This window comes from Oreochromis aureus, linkage group 7, assembly GCF_013358895.1.
Source record: "Oreochromis aureus strain Israel breed Guangdong linkage group 7, ZZ_aureus, whole genome shotgun sequence".
Lineage (NCBI taxonomy): Eukaryota > Metazoa > Chordata > Actinopteri > Cichliformes > Cichlidae > Oreochromis > Oreochromis aureus.
Window position 1 is genome coordinate 61,366,276 of NC_052948.1, and position 25,044 is coordinate 61,391,319.

Consider the following 25,044-nt stretch of genomic DNA (forward strand, 5'->3'; position numbering starts at 1 on the left):
GAATAAAGGAAAGTTGTGCAGAAATTGATAATTAAGGAGTACTGAGTAAAATTATGAAATGACAGAAGAGGTTTATGGAGAAAATTAATTAACCATGAAAAGATCCCTGTTAATGAATTTGCCATCTAATTTTACCTTAATGTTTGCAGCTTGACCTACTACTCTGAGTTGAGATACAAGTATGCATGCAGTGCATGCATCGTACGGACTTTGTAGAAGATGAAGTGGTTTGTTTGAGCTTGTTTTATCAGATAATCAGAGTGATATTGAGTCTTTGAAACTTCCTGTTGTTTCATGTTGCAAAAAACCCCCAATCTATTTACCACCTTCAGAGTTGTTGATCATTTTTCCACTTTCCTTAGAACTGCACTGAACATGCAGATGAGAAAGCGACTTAAAGTGGGGTGAACGAAGTGATGAATTCAGACAAAATCAGTCATCATTTGAACATCAGTATCATCAGGTCTACAGTGCAGTAAGTATGAAGACTCTCAGCCTGACGGTGGGACTGCTGCTCGTGGTGTTTGCAGTTTACCACAGCGATGCCTGTAAGTCTGTGTTAGATTTTTCCCAGGTTTTCACACACAAAATATGAGTAATCCTGAGCATCTTATCTTGCCATTAGAAATTATATGTTGGTTATTTTTGTCATGTATCTCTTTGACTTTTGCACAAGCATTTTTTTCCTTTGGTTTTTCTTACCTAAAATAAATTTAATTAGTGTCTTTGTTCAATCACAGAGTGAGATAGCCATGATGTCAGTGTCACTGATGTGTATTGTCACGAAGACCAACGTTAATCTCAAGTGAGCTGTAAGTTCTTCACTGTAATTTCCTGGTGTGAGCTGGTTGGTAAATGTCTGACATCCCTAATTGAGATTATGTTTGTCCTTACATTATATTTTACCTGTGAGATTTTTGCTTAATAATCTTGGTCAAAGTCATAGAATAGGAGCCTTTAAATTGTATTGTTCATTAAGATATAACAGATTGTCTGGTTGTTAAGTGATGACGTATGAACCCTGCTTCCGGGTCTGCGTTTATTAAGGCTGTTGTATTTTTAACATGTTTAAATGTTTGTATCTTGTTCTCTTTAATCTGAACCCCCTAAAAAACCCCAGCAGTGATCACTGTCAGCCTCTCTTGGTTTTTATTACCACTATTCATAGGCAGCATGTTTTAAAGTCAGTTTTTAAAACCTTACAGCGTAACTACAGCCCAGCCCATGCAGCAGCATATTAATGATCGACCTTGTATTGTGACAATGCGACATAAGAAGACCTTTTACAAATATTTGCAAATTGTAAATTTTCCATGTGGGAGACGGAGGAGTGAATATTACTTTAAGGTTCTTTACAGTTCCCATAAAGAGGTGGGGCATTGTAAAGGGAAAGCATGTTAAGAGTTCTAATTATGTCAGTTATTTTGTAGACACTGACGATCCTCTATTTCTACTAACATATCTGAACTTTTAATTTTTCAGTCAAACAGTCAGTGACCTTTCCATTTCTTGCAATTGAGGTAAAACGATTTGTAGTATCAAACATTTCTGTTGAAAAGCATTTAAAAATGACTTCCTTGTGATTGTATATGACCACCAACCAATCAAACTACATTTTGCACCATATCTACTGTTCAACTCATATCTAATCAGCCAATCAGCCAAAGGAGATTTAAGGGACTTTGAATGTGGTGTGGTTGTTGGTGCCAGTTGAGCTGGTCTGAATATTTCATAAATGGCTGATTTACTTGAATTTTCCCACACTTTAGAGTCTCTAGGGTTTACAGAGAAGGGTCTGATAAAGAGGAAATATCCAGTGAGTGGCTGTTCTCTGGGAGAAAATACTTTGTGAAGGCCAGAGGAAAATAGACTGATTTGAGCTGATAGAAATCGAACAGTTATTCAGATAACCACTGCAAAACCACTTAATGTCACTCGTGTCAGTTACAAAAATTAACATTAGGCTGAAATTTGTTCTAACTCACCAAAATGAGACAATAGAGGATTTGAAAAATGTTGCTTGGTGTGATGTGTTTAGCTGCGACATTTAGATGGTAGGTTCAGGATTTGATGTAAACAACATGACATCCTAGATCCATTCTCCCATGTATTAAAAACTCAAGCGTAGGTGTTGATTACCTGGATCTTGTGCTTTCCATTCAGCTGACTCCTCAGGACTTGTCTTACCCTCTGCAGGTAAGGCAGGTCATCTTGGTTCCCACTTGCCTGTGGGATTCCTAGGTATCTGTAGCTGTCCTCGATGTCTGTAATGTTACCGTCTGGTAGTACAATCACCTCAGTTCTGACTACCTTCCCTCTCTTCGTTACCATCCCACTACACCTCTCCAGTCCGATTGACATTCCGATGTTGACGCTGTAGATCAGGGGTGGAGAACTCCAGGGCTCGAGGGCCGGTGTCCTGCAGGTTTTAGATATCACCCTGGGTCATGTCGTGAAAATTTCAAGTAACCTGCAAAGACTCAGTGAGTGTTTTTTGAAGTGGAGTTTATTATATACATTTCTTATTTCTTATATACAAACTGGTAAAATTCAGAGACAAAGAGAATTCCAGAGCACATCACGTCACTCTATACCTGCCAGTTCAGCTCATCCTTGAAACCTTCCCTTCAGAGAGAATTACAACCAGCTATCACCTCCCTTTTCCCCCCAGAAATGAGCAACAGGTCCCCCCGCACACAGGTGCCTGGATGTCTCTGGCCGATTACAATGGCCCCACTGTGAAGGTGTGATAAAGCATAAAGACACATTTGTGATGTAATCCTATATGTATATAACTAAATGACAAAAAGTGATATTACTATTACAAAAGTGATCAATACATAAAATAAAGAAATTTCCCATCACTGTCAACACACCTGAATCAAATGATTAGTTCATTACCAGGCCTCTGGAGACTTCAAGACATGTTGAGGAGGTCATTTAGCCATTTAAATCAGCTGTTTTCAATCAAGGGCATGTCTAAATCCTGCAGGACACCGGCCCTCGAGGCCTGGAGTTCCCCCACCCCGCTGTAGATCCTTCACTGCAGCCTGAGTAAAAGAAAGTTGTGCAGAAAGTGAAGATTGGGACTCCGCATGCATTATCAGTGCATGTACTTATTTGTAAAATAATGAGTGGTTTGTTTGAGTTTGTTTTATCAGATATATTGAGTCCCTTAAACTGTTGTCTTATGGTACAGAAAAACCCCAATCTATTAACCACCTTTGGGTTGAGGATCATTTTTCCCAGTTTCTTAGAATTTGTTTGAATATGCAGATGAGAATGTGGCTTGAAGAAGGGTCATTGGACCGATCACTTCAGACACGTCATCATCAGGTCTACAGTACAGTCAGCATGAAGACTCTCAGCCTGACGGTGGGACTGCTGCTCGTGCTGTTCACCGTTTACCACAGCGATGCCTGTAAGTCTGCCACTTGGACTTGTGTTAGATCAGTTTTTGAATTTCTGTCTTTCTCTTCATTCAGACACAGAGTGAGACAGGGGGAGGATATCAAACTCATATAAGTTCATGGTCATGAAGACCAATGCTGATCTCAGGTGGGCTGGAAGTTCTTCACTGTAATTTTCTTACTCTGAATCCTTCCGGAAAAAGTGTGGTCACGTGTTCAGCATGTCCTTCATTGAGACAGACTTTTTACCTTAAATTTGTTTTTCTGTTTTCTATCTATCTCTATCTTTTATGTCTTTGCTTAATAATCTTGCTCCAAGACATAAAATAAGAGCCTTCAAACTGTATCTTCCATTAAGATATAACAAATTGTATTTTGTTGCATTAACCTTAATTATATCTGATATGTGGGAGAAGTCATTAGAAGCAGACACAGCACTGAGTAATCCCTATTTTTCTGTTGCAACTACCGCGGTGGATTCACCCGCCCTGTGCTTGTTTCACTTCTTTGACAAATGGATCCCAAAGGCACACTTGAAGTTGCTTTGTAAACTACAAGTGTTGGTGGATCAGCACGTAGCTGATCAGCTGCATTGCTGTCTCTCACTCTCTCGCTGGGGCAGAACTTATTGTGGGTCCACGCCCTCGGCCCACCCACCCGTGACGTGGAAACACCTGATTCTCACTCATCCTACCAGCATTTAAGCAGAGGGATGGCAGCCATTCATTGCTGGACCGATGCGTGACTCACATCAGTGTATCTCAGCTCTCGTAGTATTAGACTCCCGCTATATCTGTGCCTTCGTTCAAACGTGTTCACTCTGTGTTTAGATCCCGTGGACCCGTCCCTGTTTTCCCGGTGAAGATCCTTAGTTGTGGATGACTGGAGAGTGGCTGGTAGAGAGCAGTGAGTGGGCGAAGAAGCGCAAGTGTTTTCCCTTGTCCTCCCCACCTTGGATTCCCTGGAGCCCGGACCCCTGTCACACTTGTATATAGCAAAATTCCCTGCACTGTCTGTAAATACACCTGTGAATGTGAAATAAACCTCACTGTGTCTTCTGTGTGTGAATCCTCAGTGAACCATTACATAAGTATACACATGTTTCATATAAACATAGTCTAACATTCTTATTGGCAGTAGCTCAAATAATTGAGCATTTCAATTACATGAAAAATTCATCATCATAATATGTACTGTATAGCCTATACAAGACATAAGCATGCAGCCCAATAAGTACAACATCCAGAAAGCTACACAACATGAAGTGGATCAATTATAAATACAAGTCCAATTTAAATCCCATGTTGTTGCAGTATATTAATGACTAACCTCGTATTGTGGATGGTTTATCTCAGTTGTTCTCCTGACTGAAGTTTGGTCCGTTTACAGCATGCGATTGCATTTGTCCTTAACTATCGGGAACCCCCACGTTGATTTTTATCGAGTGGAAAAAAGTTAGTGTTCATCCTCCAGCTTCACTGTGTTTATGTTATGCTAGCATAGCTGTGTCGCTTAATTGGGGATCCCATTTTCTTCACACAGCTTCTTCAGAGCAGTATTATTTTTTCCTCCACCTTTTTGCAAATAAAACTGGAGCAGCTTGACCACACAGTGATTAAATGTCTCACAGTAAGGAATGCTGCGATCAGCTGATTTTAAGAAATTCTGCACAGAATGTGCACAAGAGAATCTCCAAGTTTTGGCACAATGCCATTGTACATACCCACATTGACAGCAGTCTGTGCACACAGTGACCAACTTTGTCAACCAGTCATCCAAGCCTGTGTCCTGGAAAGGTCTCACAAGGCCATCTGTTATGGCCTGTGCGGTTCGGTCACCACCCAGTTCAATCAGTCCAAGAAAGTCAGAGGTAAACTCTCTGTTGGTGCACACAGACACAGTGTAAAGAATTTCCTGCTCAGTCTTCGTGATTTCCTCAGATCCATCAAAAACAGCCCCCAAAATTCGATAGACTGAAATTTGCCTTGTAACTCCCCACTGATGGCGTGAGCAATACTCTTCACGATCCGTGTGCCCTCTTCACGTGAATGATACGCACATCCAACATTCACTCCTAGCCGATTCTATAAAGGAATATCCTCAGAATATGAAGACATGGTACCATATCACCCTATTAGAGCACTTCGCTCTTGCACTGCAGGCCTACTTGTTGTTCCTAGAGTATTTAAAAGTAGAATGGGAGGCAGAGCCTTCAGTTTTCAGGCCCCTCTTCTGTGGAACCAACTTCCAGTTTGGATTCGGGAGACAGACACTATCTCTACTTTCAAGATTAGGCTTAAAACTTTCCTTTTTGCTAAAGCATATAGTTAGGGCTGGACCAGGTGACCCTGAATCCTCCCTTAGTTATGCTGCAATAGACGTAGGCTGCCGGGGATTCCCATGATGCATTGAGTTTTTCCTTTCCAGTCACATTTCTCACTCACTATGTGTTAATAGACCTCTCTGCATCGAATCATATCTGTTATTAATCTCTGTCTCTCTTCCACAGCATGTCTTTCATCCTGTTTTCCTTCTTTCACCCCAACCGGTCGCAGCAGATGGCCCCGCCCCTCCCTGAGCCTGGTTCTGCCGGAGGTTTCTTCCTGTTAAAAGGGAGTTTTTCCTTCCCACTGTCGCCAAAGTGCTTGCTCATAGGGGGTCATATGATTGTTGGGTTTTTCTCTGTATTTATTATTGTGCTATCTACTGTACAATATAAAGCGCCTTGAGGCGACTTTTGTTGTGATTTGGCGCTATATAAATAAAATTGAATTGAATTGAATTGAATTGAATTGAACATGGGACGTGTGTTTAGCTTTATGGAAGGCGAGGAGAAAAATATTAAACAGCTTGCTGCTGTTCTTCATTTTGCTTGTCTTGCCGGCTAGCTTGTTTATTAGCATGACTTGCGCCACGTTTATGTGCTCCTTGCTCTTGTCATGTTGTCCAAATAAAGGATGGTTAACAAGAAAAGTACCCAGCATGAACAATGAATTTGTTTACATTTAATCAGAGCCACAGTCTTTCTCTAACTTTAACTAGAGTACCTTTAGTTGCTTAAAACTATGAGGTGGGATCAGTTATAACTGTGCCTCCAATGCAGCTTGAAATGTTTCTGCAGCTAGTATTCAGACAAATATGCAACATGTAAACATAACACATCCATAATACATATTTTGTATGCAGAAAATGATTTGTGTAACCTGAACTAATATACATCAGGCATGAGCAGATGTCTTACATGCTGCCTCGTGAATCTGCTGCAGCCTGAATGAAGGACAGCTGTGCCGAAATTGATGATTAAGGAGTATTAATGAAAATTATGAAATGACAGAAGAGGTTTAATGGGGAAAAAAAGGAATGAATGTTGTTAATTGAATTTACCATCTAATTATACCTTAATATTTGTAGCTTGACCTACTACTCTGAGTTGAGATACAAGTATGCATGCAGTGCATGCATCGTACGGACTTTGTAGAAGATGAAGTGGTTTGTCTGAGCTTGTTTTATCAGATAATCAGAGTGATATTGAGTCTTTGAAACTTCCTGTTGTCTCATGTTGCAGAAAAACCCAATCTATTAATCACCTTTAGGGTTGTTGATCATTTTTCCACTTTCCTCAGAACTGCATTGAATATGTAGATGAGAAAGCGACTTAAAGCAGGGTGATCGGACCGATCATTCAGACATCTTCTGAAACATCACTATCATCAGGTCTACAGTGAAGTCAACATGAAGACTCTCAGCCTGATGGTGGGACTGCTGCTCGTGCTGTTTGCAGTTTACCACAGCGATGCCTGTAAGTCTGTGTTAGATTTTTCCCAGATATTCTTGTTTTCACACACAAAATACGAGTAATTCTGAACATCTTATCTTGCCATTAGAAATTATATGTTGGTTATTTTTGTCATCTATCTGTGTGATTTATGCATAAACTTTTAGTTAATTTTTTTTTTTAATTAAAAAAGCAGCTAAAATTTTCCAGCATCTTACCATGCCTTAAAAAATATCATAGTATATTTTTTCACTGTCTGTATATGTACAGGTAGCGTTGGCCTTACCTAAAATAAATGTAATCAGTGTGTAGCTGTATCCACTGAAAAAAGGTCTTGTTTATAAATAAACACACACACACACATATATATATAACGAAATTACATAACACTGACGCTAAACGCTAGCTAGCCTAGTGTGGCAAAGTAAGCAGAGTAGCAGGAGTTTCAACCCTTTTTAGACTTTGACTAATTAAAATCAATAAATAATGTATTTTTAAAAAAATAAATAATGCTTTTTAAAGGTAGTTAACTAGCTCAATTGGACCAATAGGATGAACAAGACTTTTTAAAATTGTTTTTGCAGTGATGACGCATGAACCCAGAGTTGCCAACTTAGTGTATTTGTCACTATATTTAGCGAGTTTTAGAATTAGAATTCAACTTTATTGTCATTGCACATGTCACAAGTACAAGGCAACGAAATTCAGTTTGCATCCATCCAGAAAGTGCTTTAGCCATAATATAGATATATTACAGAATATGGATCTATTATAGGTATGCTACAATGTACATGGTATGAAGGTATGTTATGAATATACTATAACTGTAAGTATGTACGGGCTATAGCTGTAGTGAGTGTACAAGCTATGTACAGGCTATGTACAGGTTATACATATGGTTAAAAATGGGAAAACTATACAGATTGTAGATATACAGTTGCGAGTATTAATAAACAGTTGTAAACAGTTGTAAAACTATAATTATCGTATTGTACAGTATGATTGTCTATGCAGCATTTACAGTAGTGCAGTTGAGATCAGTGAGACATATGGATAATTTATACAGTAGTTATATAAAGTGCCAGTAGTTGTGAGTAGTGGTTCAGTCCATGTTATTATTGTGTGTATGAGGGTTTTAGACCCCCTTAGCAACTTTTTTTCTAAAAAGCCAGCAAAAGTCGCCAGATTTGTCGCTGCAGCGACAAATCTGGCGACTTTTGCTGGTGATAGACGTCACGCAGCAGTCGCCCTCAGCTGCTGTCAGAGCAGGAGATGTTCACACCGTCCAAACTGCAAATGAATGACTGTTACGCAGTCAGTTCTTCTTTTACTGTTACTTTTTGTGGATCACAAGGTTTAAAACTACCCGCTCAACTAAAAAAAAAAAAATCTCCGCCAGAGTGCCTATTTCGGGTCACTTTTCCCAGTTCCAAGCAAGATAAAGGAGGAGGGTTGGAATTGTGACATTATAAAAAACAATAAATGCTAAAAGAAATGTAACTTGTTGTTCTCCTGGCTGAAGTTTCTGTGTAGCTAGTGATCACGTAGCACATGATTATATACCAGCCAACCTCAACTTCAGTAACCCTACAAACGTCCCTACTGTTTAGTTTTCTGTCTTCATTTATGTCAGAAGTGATAGCGGAGCTGTATGTTTGAATTCAGAAATCCCTCAGTCAGAACATAGTATATTATATTTAGATGGAAACTATCGAGTTAACTCCCTGCTAACTTTGAACTCCGTTAAACTTTATAAATTCGGTTTTCATGGATGCCTGGATGTTAAACCTAATTGTTACACACTGATCATTTTATTACAGATGAAAGAATTTAGACAGTTTGTAACTCTCAGTGATGCCGCAGTGTTCGTTTGAAGTGGAGAGTTCGGACCCAGAAACAGCTAATGACGTCAGACTTAAAGACCCTATTTTTGTTGCCTGATGAGCATTAACCTTAATTATATCTGGTATGCTGGAGAAGTCATTAGAAGCAGACACAGCACTGAGTAATCCCTGTTTTTCTGTTACAGCTAAGGCAGTGATTTCACCTGACCTTTGCTGTTTTCACTTCTTTGACAAACGGATCCCAAAGGCGAACATCGTCTCCATCGTGAAAACTCACAGTCAGTGCTCCACACCAGCATTTGTGTAAGTTTGTCTTTCACTGTCTCTTTGATTCGATCACTAATGTTTGCCATGAACTAATGTATAAGTGATGTATGATCATCCACATTGAAGCCATAACTCTCCTATTAAGAGTAAAATGTGTAAATATGAGAGCAAAATGATGATACTGATTTTTCTGCAGGATCAAGACACCCAGAGGGCTTTTCTGTGTGAAACAGACTGTGAAGTGGGCAATGGAACAATTTGTCAAACAAGAGAGAGCGAAAATTGAACCAATGCTACAGTTAACACTTCAAAAATCACAAAATACTGTCAGTCCATGAAGTTACTTTGTAAACTGTTGCTGGAATTTTAACCCCTTCATTCTTTACCTGCTTAATTACAGCTGCAGAATATAGAAGACATTGATTTTATGCTGGTTTCATTTTTTTCTACATTATCACAATATCAGCTTCATAATTTGGGAATTATGTTAATCCCGTATGTAAAACTCAGTTGATAAAGTGTCTTCCCTCATTAATATCCCATAATCATCTGAAGGTGGTCTTACTGTAAGATGGGAGCATTTAAGAGCCACATGAAGTGCCAGACGACATAAAGTTAGATGGCAGGATTAGTGAGTGCAAAGACAGAGTGCTGAAAAAGTCTCCAATGTTTTGTTGACTAAGTAACTCCAGAGTTCCTCTTCTGGAATTCAAATTGAGGTGTGGGTTTTCATGGCCTGTAGGTGTAATGTGTAGGTGACCCCATACTTTTGTCCATATAGTATTCTGCACCGCCTACCTTCCCTTAAGCCATGTTGACCCAGGTTGATGTGACAGTGTCTCAAAGAGCCTCATTTGATGAGCAAAGTTTATGTTAGTCAGCACTCTTAGGCTTTCTTTAAGCAGATCTCCAAAGCTTTGAGGTGTGTTTGGCTTCAATATCCTGCTGCAGTGTGAATTCTTCTCCACAAAGATCTACATCACTGTTGGAGCACATCTCTGAAGAATGGATCACTGCTTGCCCTCAGTCAGGGTGCAGCTGATTCACACCAGGTGTTCAGCTCTGGGTCTGGAAACACCACCAGACCTAAACTCTCACTGTCTGATCCACTGTGGTGTCTCTCCCTCTCCTTACAAAGGCCCTTGTTTTCCTGGCTCTAATCTCTGAGAGTGATTGTTAAAAACAATTTCAAATATTTTTGATTATTTTCAGGTTCAGATGAAAGTTTTGCACACATTAAATGTGTTCTCAGGCTTTTGGATCTAGCTATGTATAACATGTATCAAATCATGTGATCATTTGTCTTCACTGTGTTATTGTTATGCTGCTACAGTATATCTAAAAAGATTGTATATGTCTTTCTTTATTATTTTGCTTTATTCTTCATTAAAGTTTCATTTCACAAAGCTCAACGACTCCATCTGACAGTGAATGTAAAAGTGTTTTCATGCTGTGGCCTTTGTTTTGGAATTCATCAGTATGCTGGTTATGAAAATGTGTTAATAGAAGCAGTTGAAGGTGAATGTGCACAATGTGAGATATTTATAAACTGTAAATTTTCCATGTGGGAGACGGAGTGGTGAGAATGTTACTTCGGTTCTTTACAGTTCCCATAAAGAGGTGGGGCATTTTAAAGGGAAAGCATGTTAAGAGTTCTAATTATGTCAGTTATTTTGTAGACATTGACGATCCTCTATTTCTACTAACATATCTGAACTTTTAACATTAATTTTTCAGTCAAACAGTCAGTGACCTTTCCATTTCTTGCAATTGAGGTAAAACGATTTGTAGTATCAAACATTTCTGTTGAAAAGCAAGGGACTTTGAATGTGGTGTGGTTGTTGGTGCCAGTCGAACTGGTCTGAATTTTTCATAAATGGCTGATTTACTTTCTGTTTTCCCACACTTTAGGGTCTCTAGGGTTTACAGAGAATGGTCTGAAAAAGAGGAAATATCCAGTGAGTGGTGGTTTTCCGGGAGAAAATACTTTGTGAAGGCCAGAGGAAAATAGACTGATTTGAGCTGATAGAAATCAAACAGTTATTCAAATAACCACTGCAATAGAACATACTTAATGTCACTCGTGTCAGTTACAAAATTAAAATTAGACTGAAATTTGTTCTGACTCACCAAAATGAGACAATAGACGATTTGATAAATGTTACTTGGTGTGATGTGTTTAGATTTATTTAGATGTATTAAAAACTCAGGTGTAGGTGTTGGTTGCCCGGATCTTCTTCTTTCCATTCAGCTGACTCCTCAGGACTTCTTAGGCTGTCTAAGTGGCCTCGTCCTACTTCCCACTTGCCTGTGGGATTCCTAGGTATCTGTAGCTGTCCTCGATGTCTGCAATGTTACCGTCTGGTAGTAGCTTTTAACCTGTCCTGCAGCTTTTAACCTTGGGTCAACACACCTGAGTCAAATGATTAGGCCTCTGGAAACTTTAAGACATGTTGAGGAGGTAATTTAATCATTTAAATCAGCTGTGTTGGCTCAAGGACAGATCTAAAACCTGCAGGACACCGGCCCTTGAGGCCTGGAGTTCCCCGACCCCTGCTGTAGATCCTCGTGGTGGGATCAGTGAATCATGTCTTGTTCACTCCTGGCATACAGCATGATGTCATCCATGCAGAGGAGGTGGCTGATGATTGCTCCATTCTGTAGTCGGTATCCATAGCCAGTCTTTTTAATGGTTGCACTGAGGGGGGTTCAAATCTATGCAAGACAGCAGTGTTCACAGGCCACCTCCTTGGTACAGCCCACACTTTATGGTAAGTTGTGCCACTGGCTTGAAGTTGGCCTCTAGTGTTGTACACCACATCCAGTATTGTGCAGTCTACTGCCTTGGTGGAGCTGTGCTCACATTGTCCCCCTGCCACTGATAGTATAGCTTGGATGGTTCAGTAGAGTTCAGTTGCCTTCTGTCTATCTGGTATACCTCTTCAAGCAACTTGCCGAGGCTGTTAGTCTTTGCTCGACTATTTCTAAAACCATAAGATGGAAGACATGTAACCACAAAAAGATCCCTGTTAATTGAATTTTTCATCAAATTATACTGTAGTATTTACAGCCTGACCTAATAATCTGCGGCGTTTGAGACATGAGATAAAGATACTGCATGCATTGTAAGGACTTTGCAGAAGACTCATTGGGTTTTTTCAGCTTGTTTTATCAGATAATCAGATTGATATTCTGAAACTTCCTGTTATCTCATGTTGCAGAAAAACCCAATCTATTAACCACCTTTGGGGCTGTTGATTGTTTTTCCACTTTTCTTAGTATTGGTTTCGATGTGCAGATGAGAACGTGACTTAAAGCAGGGTGTTCGGACTGATCACTTCAGACATCTTCTGAAACATCAGGATCATCAGGTCTACAGTGAAGTTAACATGAAGACTCTCAGCCTGACAGTGGGACTCCTGCTCGTGCTGTTCACTGCGTACTACGATGCCTGTAAGTCTTCTAGCTTACTTTATTGTACTGTGAGCGCTAAATTTTCTGTATTTTCATGATTAAAACCAAAATGGAAAAATGGAAATGATCAAATGACTAAACGCTCGAGAAAATACCAAGGGTTAACAAAGGAGCTTGAGAAGATGTGGAGGGTCCCAGTGATAATCGGAGATCTCTGTCCAGAAGAGCCTAGTCCTAGGAAAAGCAAAGATACTGCACAGGACCCTTAAGGTCCCAGGTGTTTGGTAGAAGACCTGAGTTTGAAGGTTAAAGATCGCCTTGAGGGACAGGTCTGGGCTTCTTTGCTTCGTCTTCCTGCAACCTGATTTGAGAATAGTGGCACAAAATAATGGCTTATGAGTGGATATTATTATTATTATTATTATTATTATTATTATTATTATTATTATTATTATTATTATTATTATTATCACATTCTCATTATTAAAGAAAGCCTGAGCAAATAAAAGTATTTTTAAAAAGTCACTATTTCATGAATTTTATTAATTATATTTTACCCCAATACTTTTACTAAGAGTATTATTTGAGACTATCAGCGTTATTGGTTCTATTTCCAACTCAGAATGCTGTGCTACTTTCTGATGTAAACTTTTCTCAATTACTTTGTTAATAAGGTGATGGACTTGAGATTCAAAATCTCCTCAGATGCCTCCCCTTATGCAGATGGCCTCAGTGCCCTGGGTCATATATTTCTTTTTCTCCAGTTACAGCTATTGAGACAAGGTCATCTCACATCCTATTTTAAACACGGTAACTCCTCTACTGAAGAAACAGAATCTTGATGCCAGCTCTACTTGTCATCATCAGCCTGCAGATTACAGATTCTTGGCCCTTTTCAGTTTGGCTTTCAGAGGCAGCGCTTCACTGAGACGGCAATCCTGGAGGGTGTATAATAATCTTTTAATGGCTTCTGGTGTGGGGAATAAGTCTGTGATCATTTTGCTTGATCTCAGTGCAGCCTTTGATATGAAGTTTTGGCTGGTGTATCTGGCTTTGCCTTAGACTGGTTTCTACTTATCTTTTAGGACCTTCTCTGTTAGAACAGACAGGTTCTCCTGTAACATTGCCCCCCCTAACATATGGGGTTCCACAGGGTTCAGTTTTGGGTCCATTATTATTTTCTTTCTACGTTCTTCCTTTAGCCGGCATTAATCAATCTTTTAGTGACATTTCTATGATCATAGCTCCTCCTGAACTACATGCTAAAATCAGTCAGGTTCTTGCTTCTTTCTGTCCAACTGCTAAGTTGGACAGAAAGTAGTAATATTTGGACAGACAATCAGACAGTGAGAAATGAAACCATTAATATCTCCCTGCATTTTTCTGCTGCCCGTCAGAACAACAGCAGTCTAACGGAGGTCAGGGTAAGTCAGCATGCAGCTTCTCAGATCCTGCAGTACCACAACTGACAAACCGTCGGTGATTGAGGTCACCTGGGAGGTGATGTCGGATCTTCTACTTTAGTGCTTGTGCATAAAAAACTATTTGGAGTAATATTTGATTCTTCTCTGGGCCTTGACTCGCATGTAAAATCTTTGTCTCGTTCCTGTTTCTTTTATTTAAAGAACATCTCTAAATTGTGACATATGGTCTTCTCAGCTGAACTAGAAAAAAATGTCCATGCATTTGTGTCATCATGTTTAGATTATTCTAATGCCCTGTTTACCAGCTGGGTCAAATCATCTCTTTCTCTCCTGCAAGCTATACAAAATGCTGCGGCCAGTCTTCTCACACATTCTAGCAAGCAAGCTCACATCACTCCTATCTTATATTCTTTACATTTGCTCCCAATATAATTTTTTAATCCAATTTAAAATTCTTGTTTTAACATACAGAGCAGTAAATGGCCAGACCCCAGATGATTTATCTCGGCTTAAAATACACTGCTGCTCGTTGTCTCTGTTCCCAGATTCAGAGTTTGGTGGTTGTTCCCCGTACGGGACTAAAGACTAGAGCAGACAGAGCGTTTCAGTCTGTGGTACCAAGGCTGTGGAACAGTCTACCACCACAACTACGTGTGGTTAAAAACTTTTCTGTTTAAACAGGATTTTTGTTGAGAATTTATTTATTTTTTACTGATTTTTATTTTATTTTATTTTAAAACTACCTATTATCCTTACCATATTTTATCTAATCTTTTGTATTGTCTATTTAAGCTACTAATGTTCTTGTTTATTTTAGCCTTTTGTGTACAGCGCTTTGTGACTGCCTGTTTGTGAAAAGTGCTTAATAAATAAACTTTGAACATTTACTTTACTTATTCTGTCAGATTCATAATTAACAACAATTAAAACGTATTAATAACAATTAATAAGTGTTTAAAATATTTTTCTTACTCAGGCTTTCTTATTTATGTGTTCTGTTTTGCACTTGTGTTGGATTTTTCCCAGTTTTTACAGGATATGAATATTTTTCAACCAGTTATTATAACACGAGAAATTGTAGGTTTTTTATTTTACTTGTTGGAGAAGTCATTAGAAGCAGACACAGCACTGAGTAATCCCTGTTTTTCTGTTACAGCTAAGGCAGTGAATTCACCTGACTTTTGCTGTTTTGAATTCTTTGACAAACGGATCCCAAAGGCGAACATCGTCAACATCACCAAAACTCACAGTCAGTGCTCCACACCAGCATTTGTGTAAGTTTGTCTTTCATTGTCTCTTTGATACGATCACTAATATTTTCCAAGTAAGTGATGTATGATCATCCACATCAAAACTGTACTTCTGCTATTAACAGTAAAATATGGGAATATGAGAGAAAAATAATGATACTGATTTTTCTGCAGGATCAAGACACCCATAAGGCTTTTGTGTGTGAAACAGTCTGAGGATTGGGCAGTGAGAGAATTTGTCAAAAGAGCACAATAAATGCATCAAAAATCTGCCATGGCTCCAATAAATGTCACAAGACAGAAATCATCGGTCACTGCATAAAACTGCTTTGTAGACTCGAGGCAATGCTGGAGTTTCAAACCTTTGCACAACTTACTCGCTTAAATACTGTAACTTTTAATGAAGAGAGAATGAATTTATTTTTCAATGTGTTTTCAAATGTTTGCAAATCACAAATTCAGTTTAACTATTTGGGTAAAATTTTAAACCTCAGATAAATTAATTTCAGTATTTAGTATATGAACAAAAGTATTGGAACACTTTGAATTCAGGTGTTTTCAGTCTTGTTGCCACAGGTGAATGAAATCTAACATAGTTAACAACGAGTCATTCTAAAGCACTCCGTGAGCTCGACTGTGGGACTTCATGACATTTCTTCCCTCCTTGATCATCTGTAAATGATATTACAGCAAAGTGAAAGTGCTTAAGAACCACAGAAATTCAAAACCACCTCCAGACTTAAAGTCTCCTTGCAGGTTTGATCCACTGTGGTTTCACTTCCTCTGCTATTTATCTCCTTACACACTCATTTTCCTGGCACTAATCTCTAACGCAGAGTTAAAAACAGTTTTAAATGGTTTTGATTCCTCAGACTTTCAGATTATTTCCAGATTCAGATGAAAATTGTGCACAAATTAGAGATGTTCTCATACTTTTGGATCCAGCTGTATATATAACAAGTATTGAAACATTTTTCATCATTTTCATTTTTTTCACTGTCTTCATTGTTATGCAGCTACAGTATATCTGAAGCACTTATAAATCACTCTGTATCGCTCTGCTTTATTCTTCATTAAAGTTGCATTTCATAAAACTAAACGACTCTGACTGTGAATGTAAAAGTGTGTTTTCATGACCTAATTTTTGAAATTGATCCGAATGCTGGTTATAAAAGTTTTGTCAGTAGAGTTTGTACAGCTGAAGGTGAATGTGCACTATGGGACTAAGAAGACATTTTACAAAGCCATTATCTGAAAAGGGAAATTTTTCCTGAGCTGCTCTAAAGTTCAACTTGTTTATCTGCACAAATGCTTTCTTACGCAAGTGCAGTGTGGAAACTGAACAGACTGTGTGGTGCTGCTAAGTGTGTTTTATTTAGCAGGTCAGATTTTTTTTTTAAAGGTTTTATTTTCATATTCATAAATGAATGGGAGAAGTGGAGATTACTTTTGAAAAGAAAACCCTGTTAGATGCTGTTACTATTTCAGTTATTTTGCAGACTTTGACGATCTTCTACTTGTGCTTATTTAAGTTAATAATTTATCTTACCTTTTATCATGATCATTTTGGATGTTAAATGTACTTTTTGCAGCAGTTCATTGTATGTAGACATGATTAAGACGAAGTGTTGAAGTTCAAAGTGAGCATCAGAATGTGTTAGTGCCAGCGAGGCTGGTCTGAGTATTTCAGGCACATCAGATCTGCTGGGATTTTCTCACACAGCCGTCTCTATGGTTTACAGGGAATGGTCTAAAAAAAGAGAAAATATCCAGTGCAGCTCTCAGGGGAAAAATGCTGTGTTGATGTCAGAGGTTGGAGTGTGTTTTTCAGGCTTTGCATATTTCAGCAGGTCAATGTTAAACTGCTCACTGGCTCTGTTACAACAACATGGCTTTATAACAGAAGACTCAGAGTGCTGAACTTTCCTGCCTGCAGTCCAGACCTTTCACCAGCTGAAACATTTAATCCCTCATAAGAGATAAGAGATAAGATAACCTTTATTAGTCCCACGCGTGGGAAATTTGTTTTGGAATAAAAATAGAATGCAAATGCTATATACAACTCATGAAACAAAATATAAGACAAGAACAGCTGAGCAGCTAGAATCCTCTCAGACAACATTGCTCTCCCAAAACTCCAGCAGCTGCTCTCCTCAGCTCCCAGATGTTTACAGACTGTTATTAAAGAAGATGCTCAGAGTAGCAAACGTGGGCCTGTCACAGTTGTGAAAAACAGAATGTTGATCTTGAAATCATTGCTTCCTTTTTTTTGTTCACATTTTTTTGTTTACACAGCATTCCACATTTTACAAAATTTGGGTTGTAGTTGACCTTCGACCTTTAGGTGAAAAAAATCAAAAATACATAATTTCATTGCATACAGTTTTTGTGTATAGTCAGAATTAGTCAAAGTGACCTATAAAATGAAACACCGCAAATAATTAGTTCATCCTTGAGTCCATGTTTGTCATACTGAGGAAACTGGAGTATCTGACCCTGCCTGGAGCCGACAACCAAACATAAAAAGGTTACCTTTTCCCCCTCAGCTGGCATCTGTAGGAAAATATAACCTCTTGTCAGATTTTCAGTCTTTTTCTAAGTAGCACACACTAGTCCAAGAATGTGATTATTAAATTATTTACAAAGGTCTATATGTTGTGGGGCAAGAAAACATCAAACAAAAAAAGAAGATCGGGGTCACAGTTAATCAGAATCAGAAATACTTTATTAATCCCGAAGGAAATTATGGGTTACAGCACGCTAAATGGCACATGCGCACTTACAAAGGAACCCTGTGACCGAACATACTTTACACATACATCACATGGGGGAAACATGTCAGAGAGGTAGGCTGATAGGAAAAAAAAAAAACAAAAAACGAAAATACACAACATGAGGTGAGAGGAGGAGAAAAAAAAATTCCACTCAGACCGAGCTCCTACTGGGAGAACAGTTTGAGAACAAACAAAAAAACCACCCCCCACAGAAACACAAGACAAGCAACAGGTGTGGGTAAGGGTAAGAGAGAGCCGGTGTAGACAGCACATCCGGTCCTGCAGCATGTCTGCGCTGGTTCAGTCGACCGCCATCTGCACCGGGAGGGGACAAGCATCGAAGGTGTTTGAAAAGGGAGGGGGGATGAGTGTGTATCAGTGTATGTGTATGCGTGTGTGTGTCCTGAGTTTAGCTGAGAGAGTGTCCTTCGCCCAGCCAGGCTAAGTAAACAGTCTTCCAGCCGACCCAGGTGGCCCTGCGTAGGATATGAAGGAACAGTCTAAACACCGTCTGTTCTCAGGGTGAGAATTTGTTATGTTCAGCTCCAACCTTGAGACCACAGCTGGCGCCAATATGGTAGCTGCATGAAATGATGGTGGTATTCCTTTAGTGCGAACAACTGCATGTCAATTTCATAACCGATCTAGCAGTCCATCACTGGTCTCTCAATCTCCTGTTGGAGAGCCGTGAGCTTCTCTGAGATCTTATCTGTGCTGCGTTCAATGAGCCCATTTTGAGAAGTCACGACTCGTCCCATCGCTTTAATCACAGAGGGCAGCCTTGTGGGGTTTTGAACAGCCGATTCTGAGCAAAGATGAAAGTTCATCAAACTTCTGTCATATTAGATATTGTTTATTGCAATAAATTCACACTAATTATCTTCAAACTACCAGCGACAACGACTATACTCCCGGAGAGCTGAAGTTAAGCTTGTTTGCTGTGGTCACAGGCTGACTTTTGCGTGTTTCAGACCAGCGATGATCTCAGCAACTTCAGTACAGTTGTGGTCAGAAGTCATGTGCATGAACATCATGGTTATTGTGGGCTTTTAATGATTTTGCTGAACCGTTCTTTTTCCAGAGTGATTTTACACCTTCAAATATTAGCATACATCCACTTAAATCTTTTGTTAGTGGTGCTGAAAGTTCTTCAGCGTCTTTCAACTACACAAGGCCTATTATTAACTGATTATGGTTGATTACATGATAGAAAACAGCTCTCAGTAGATTCACCAATACTTAAAACAAAGTCCAAGGAGCTAAGAGTTGTTTGGCTACAATGACGGTATATTTGCAGAAATAAAGGTGAGGCTTTCTAACCAAAGAGCACTGGGTCATCTGTCACACATGGTGGTGCTAGGATCATGGTGTGGGGCTGTTTTGCTACCAGTGATACTGATACATTGCACAAAGTGGACGGACTAATGAAGGAGGAGGACTACCTCTTCCACCTCACCTCAAATGAACAGCTCAGTGGTTGAAACCTGTACACAGCTGGGTGTTCTAGCAGGACAATGATCCCAAACATACATCAAAACTGTTTCTGAAATAGATAAAGCAGGTTTACATTAATCTTCTAGAACAGCCTGAGTTCAACCCTATTGAAACTTTCTAGTCTACGCTTTAAAGCTGAGCATGGGCCCAGCTTTTAACCATAAGAAACCAAACAATTTAAATCAACTCTATCATTTCTGACAAAAAGTGCTCATATATTTGGCCATAATTGTACCAGAAGCTTGTTGATGGCTAATAAAAATGTGTGGTCGAGGTGCATCTTGGAGAGGATCGAATATTAGTGGCGTTTGGACTGCACACAAATCTTGTTTTTAAGTCATTCAAGATAATACGATGTACAATCATTCCAGCATAGAAGACCAGTTCAAAGAAATCATTAATGTCCAAAATTACCATGATATTCATGCCTGTGATGAGTGTCTGTAAAACTTCTGACCACGACTGCATGTCTGCAGGGGACTGCAGGGTCTTCAGATCAGGTTCACAGAGAGCACTGATGCTTGCTTTTCTATGAGTGGAATGAGAAAATGTCAGTGTACACCTGTGAGGTAATGACTGTCATGTCTTCTGAACTTTTGCCTGACGTGTCCCCCAAATCATAAATAATCTGGGAAATTAGCTTATTTTCTTATATATGTGTTTCATCAAACCAACAGCAGACAAACATTCCAGCATCGTCTCCATCACTGACCATCAGCTTCAGCCCACTGCAAACGTATTTTCATCTGTTCAGGTTTCAGTGCTGGTTTTAATCGACCTGTCTGTGTGTAATTCCATTTCATTCAGCACATTTGTTACAGCTCTGTCACACGCACTGAAACAATGACTCCTGTTTCTTTATTTTCTGTGTTTTCTTGTTTATTTTCTGTTTTCAGTGCTTTGAGTTTTCTGTGTAACCTACATGAAATCCAGTCATGTTCCAGAAATGACTGAGCATGCAGCTCGTGGTCCCCCTAGTGGCTGTGAGGGTTATCTGCATGCTTGTCCGCATGGAGGAAGAAACAGCTCTTCAGACCATGTGAACGAATGTCGGTGAGTTAGGATGAATTACGGTGCGCTGACAGTGTTCTTAAGTTTGAGTTGCCTGTTATTTGTACTCATTAACATGTAAACCAGCGGAGACACTGAAAATTTGTAAGATGGATTTTTTTCTTGCATCTTACTTTAAGCCAGAGCTGACTTCATGAGGAAGTTAATCCTGAGGACTCACGGGGTGCAAGCCCTGCGTGTGATCTGCTAACCTGGCGTGTACAAATGTAATACCGGGGTCGTGCCAAAAAGTGTTTTCTACCATTTTCCATCAAATATTAGGGGAATTTAAACTTCTATAAATGACTTGATAACAATCTAAGTCAAAAATATTTCTCATGAATGATATGAAGTCATTTTGAGTCAGAAACAACTTCCCTAACACAAACTAGACTACAACTGGACTTTTCAAAAAACTGACTGTCAGTTTTTTGAAAAGTGACTTTTTTATAGTCTTTATTTATTTAGGTCAAAAGTTTCATTGACATTAAAATGTGTTTTCAAGAGAGATCTACTCAAGAGGGACACAGAAAGTTTAAGAAATATATCACTGCAGTTCCATAAACATACTTTAAGTGACCAAAATGGACTGGATCGATTATAATCTAAAGTCATAAAGATACTACAAAAACAGGTAATTTCTTTATTTTATACATAACCCCTTTAAAAATCCTGGTCTCTACAGTCTATTTACTGATATAAGTACAAATATCAGGCATAAAACACACAAACAAACAAACAAAAAAACTCATTAAACCATCAGATATCACTTTTTGGCACAGCACCAGCTGCTGCTGTTCACATGACAGGTAACGTCCTTTTGACTTGCTCTCACCAGGATCTGCAGTTGTGCTGTAAACAAACAATGAAGCCCAATTTGAGCAGAATATCAACTGAAATGTTTAACAAGCTAAAATAACAAAGTAGATCAGCTCCTTGGCTGGCAGCTGCCAGCAGACTAACAGCTCTGAAAGGTAAAATTAGCTGATAATCTCAAATGATCTAGCCTCAACACTTTGTAAGTCACAGCAATGTCCCCACACTGCTGTGACACTTTTGTTTCAGGTAAAGTGTGTTTAAAAACCTTCACCGATGACTTCATGAAATGAGCTCTTTGTTTTCTTTCTGTCACTGCAACACAAGTCTCATTTTTGTTAATGACGAGCTGCGCTGTTGGAGCAGCTGTGTGTGTGTGTGTGTGTGTGTGCGCGTGTGTGTGTGTGAGTGTAACATCACGACATCAAGAACACTGTGCAGTTAAACCTGTTTTTATTCTGTCCTGTCTCCAGTAGAAGAGTTGGCAAAATATAACATTAGAAGACAATGTCAGGAAATAATACTAAATTACACTATTATCACCGTTTTTTCTACAGATACTGTTAAGGGTGCTATCATGAGGTTTTTAGGTGCTTGACGGCCCCTAGAAAGCTCTAAACTTGCCTGTGCTTGATATTTCCAGTCTGACCTACTTTGAGTGTTTGTGATGTAAAACCAGTGCGTGCATGCAGAGTAAAGAGTCTGTGGAACGCTGGGCGGTTTGTTTGAGCTCGTTTTGTCAGATATTCCCAGCGATGTCGAGTGCCTCGCGCTTCCTGTTGTCTCGTGTTGCAGCAGTACCCACTCACCTAACCACCTACTGGGTTTTTGAACACTTTTCCACTTTGAACCACTTTGAATGTGCAGATAAGAACATGTGAGCAGACTTAAAGTGAGGTAATCAGACAGATCACCTCAGACATCTTCTGAAACATCAGCATCATCAGGTCTACAGAGGAGTCAAGATGAAGACTCTCAGCCTCACAGTGGGACTGCTGCTCGTGCTGTTCGCTGTTTGCTCCTGTGATGCCTCGTGTAAGTCTGTCAGCCTACTCTCTGCTCCAGACTGGAGGGAAATTCTACTGTAACCGCCAAACTCTGCATTTTTCCTCTAATTAGGTGAATAAAACAACCAATCAAATCAAGAAATACTTTCAGTTTCATGTATTTTCACTCCTGTGTCCCCACAGCAGGAAATGCAGTGCTCTGTATTAACCCTTTCATGCATGAATTATGACAACCTCAATCAGGTTTTTTTTTCTTAAGTATTTTTATTCATCTTTAGGCATGAAAAAAAATCTTGTATCTGAACTTGTATGTGCATTTTTTTTAAACATGTACTTTTTTCATTTTTTAAAACATGGCAGGGTATGGAGTGACACATCAGTGTCCAGTGTAGTGGCTTTTAATTATTTAAAACATATGAAAGTGTTTGTGATGTGTTGGATGCAGAAGTCTCCACATGCAGACACAGCACTGAAACAAATCTCTGTTTTTCTCTCACAGCTCGTTTAGTTTGCTGTTATAAGTTCTTTGAAAACAGGATCCCAAAGTCACACATCCTCTCCGTCAGCAAAACCTACAGCCTCTGCTCAACACCGGCATTTGTGTAAGTCTGTGATTTACTGTCTTTTTGATACAGTTACTAATATTTGCCAAAGTGATGTGTTATCCTGCACAGTGAAGCATTCAGTCAAATCTGTGACTTTGATCCAGAGAAATGATACAGATTTTTCTGCAGGATCGAGACACCCAGAGGGGAGTACTGTGTGAGGCAGACTGTGAAGTGGGCAAAGACTGAATTTATCAAACAAGAAACAAAGAAACAATTAACACATCAAGCACCTGCTGCAGCATTGATGAATGCCTCGAGCAGAAATACATCAGCCACTCCATAAAGTCTCTTTGTAAACACGAAGAGCTGCTGAACCTCTGCATACTTTACCTGCTTAATTACTGTTAATAATGCTGAAGAGAGGACACATTTATTGAGCACTGATTTCAGATCTTTCCATTAAAAATCATAATATTAAATTAATAATTTGGTTAAGATGTTAAATGTCGATATTGACATGTATGTCAGTAATAAAGTTGATTAACAAATTGTACCTGACTCTTGTTGTTTAAAAGATACATCGTTAATGGTACAATCATTCCACCCTGGGAAAAGACTAGTTCAAAGAAGTCATTCAAGTCCAAAATTACCATGATATTCAGGATGATACTTCTGACCACACTCGTTGCAGTGACTCCCGGGCTAGGCGAGTAACTTCTGCAGATCCTAGGAACAACATCCAATATCTCTGTCCAGAAGAGTGCAGTCCAAGGAACAGCTAAGATAACAGTCATTATGGCCCACAAATCTTCACAATAAAAGCCCTGTTAAAAGAATCAAATCTTTGCAGGGCCACAGGGCTTTTAATTTGAAATGATCCAGGAAATCCAGATCCAGCGATTGTAAAAGAGCCATGATGTTTAAGAGTGAATCAGGAGCTCTAAACTGAACTGTTTCCAGCTGTTTTGGCACAGCCTACAAACACAAGCTTCCCTGTCGCCAGAGCTTAATTGTCTTTATGTTCTATATTTAGTTTTTAAACATTTAAGTTTATAACACTAAACACACAAATCTACACAAATGAGGTGATTTTAATTCTCTCCAACTGAGACTGAGCTTGTAGCTAGAGGTCCCCCTAGTGGCTGCGAGGGTTATCTGCATCCGTACAGTCTGCAGCTCTTCAGCAGACAATGTGAATAAATGTCAGTGAGTTAAAATGAATGACGGTGCTTTGACAATGTCCCCCAGTTTGACAAATTAGACAAAATGTCAGGATGAAATTCCTGCTGACCAGGACCTAGGATCAAAGCAATAACAGACAATAACAGAACGTATCAAATGCCACGATTACGTCATCATGAAATTACTGTGATCCTGCTGAATGCCACAGGCGGAAATGCTTCAGGCTCTCCATGAAGCTACTTGTACAGAATGGTGTACGTCAGTTTAATGCTGGGGTGTGCTGCAATAGTAACTATCCTCGGTCAGAAGGAGAGGCTGACATCCAGGGATTACATTACCACAGGTGGAGTTTATTGGTGGTCAGATGGATGGTACAGGAAGGTATGGCATACAGTAGGAGGATGTGGAGGGGTGATATGGTGTGGTTTCTATGATTAAGAACAGGGCATAGGAAACAGAACAATAATAGAACAGGCATGAGTACGGATCAAAGATTAAGAAAACTGGTAACAAATCCCTCCACCACAAATCAGTTTGATATCACTTACGGTTTCACATTTACTGAGGCACTACCCAAAAGGCGCCACAAGAGGGCACTCCAACACAAGAGATGACCCACTTATGATGATGCACCTAGTAAACAGTCAGCCCCTACTTAACCACTACGTAATGCAGCGCTGTTACAGTGTACAAATTCACATCAATTGGCAGGTGGACCAAACAGAGCAAGAACAAGCCCAAAACAATCAAATAACTGGGCTGTCATAGCTATCGCTAACTAGCACATAT

General features: G+C 39.4%; 1 protein-coding gene and 1 long non-coding RNA gene across 7 annotated transcripts; both read left to right on the plus strand.

Moving 5' to 3' along the window:
• The first annotated feature begins 350 nt into the window (after nucleotides 1-350).
• Nucleotides 351-23,626, plus strand: LOC116322415 (C-C motif chemokine 3-like). Of its 6 annotated transcripts, XR_004199644.2 has the most exons (5): nucleotides 351-548; nucleotides 741-812; nucleotides 3,277-3,421; nucleotides 9,215-9,332; nucleotides 9,493-10,703. XR_004199644.2 is itself a non-coding variant. In XM_031742475.2 (3 exons), the coding sequence occupies exons 1-3, from the start codon at nucleotides 3,271-3,273 to the stop codon at nucleotides 15,638-15,640; spliced, it is 351 nt and encodes a 116-aa protein (XP_031598335.1). In that variant the 5' UTR covers nucleotides 2,955-3,270; the 3' UTR covers nucleotides 15,641-16,483. The 6 variants fall into 6 exon arrangements, 3 of the variants coding, with proteins under 3 accessions (XP_031598335.1, XP_031598336.1, XP_039471234.1); XR_005613862.1 differs by having other exon boundaries at nucleotides 741-3,421; XM_031742475.2 differs by lacking the exons at nucleotides 351-548; nucleotides 741-812; nucleotides 9,215-9,332; nucleotides 9,493-10,703 and adding exons at nucleotides 15,291-15,408; nucleotides 15,559-16,483 and having other exon boundaries at nucleotides 2,955-3,421.
• LOC116322417 lies at nucleotides 3,429-4,470 on the plus strand. Its single transcript, XR_004199645.2, has 2 exons — nucleotides 3,429-3,558; nucleotides 4,241-4,470. It is a non-coding gene; the product is annotated as an uncharacterized LOC116322417 (long non-coding RNA).
• Nucleotides 23,627-25,044: the final 1,418 nt, after the last annotated feature.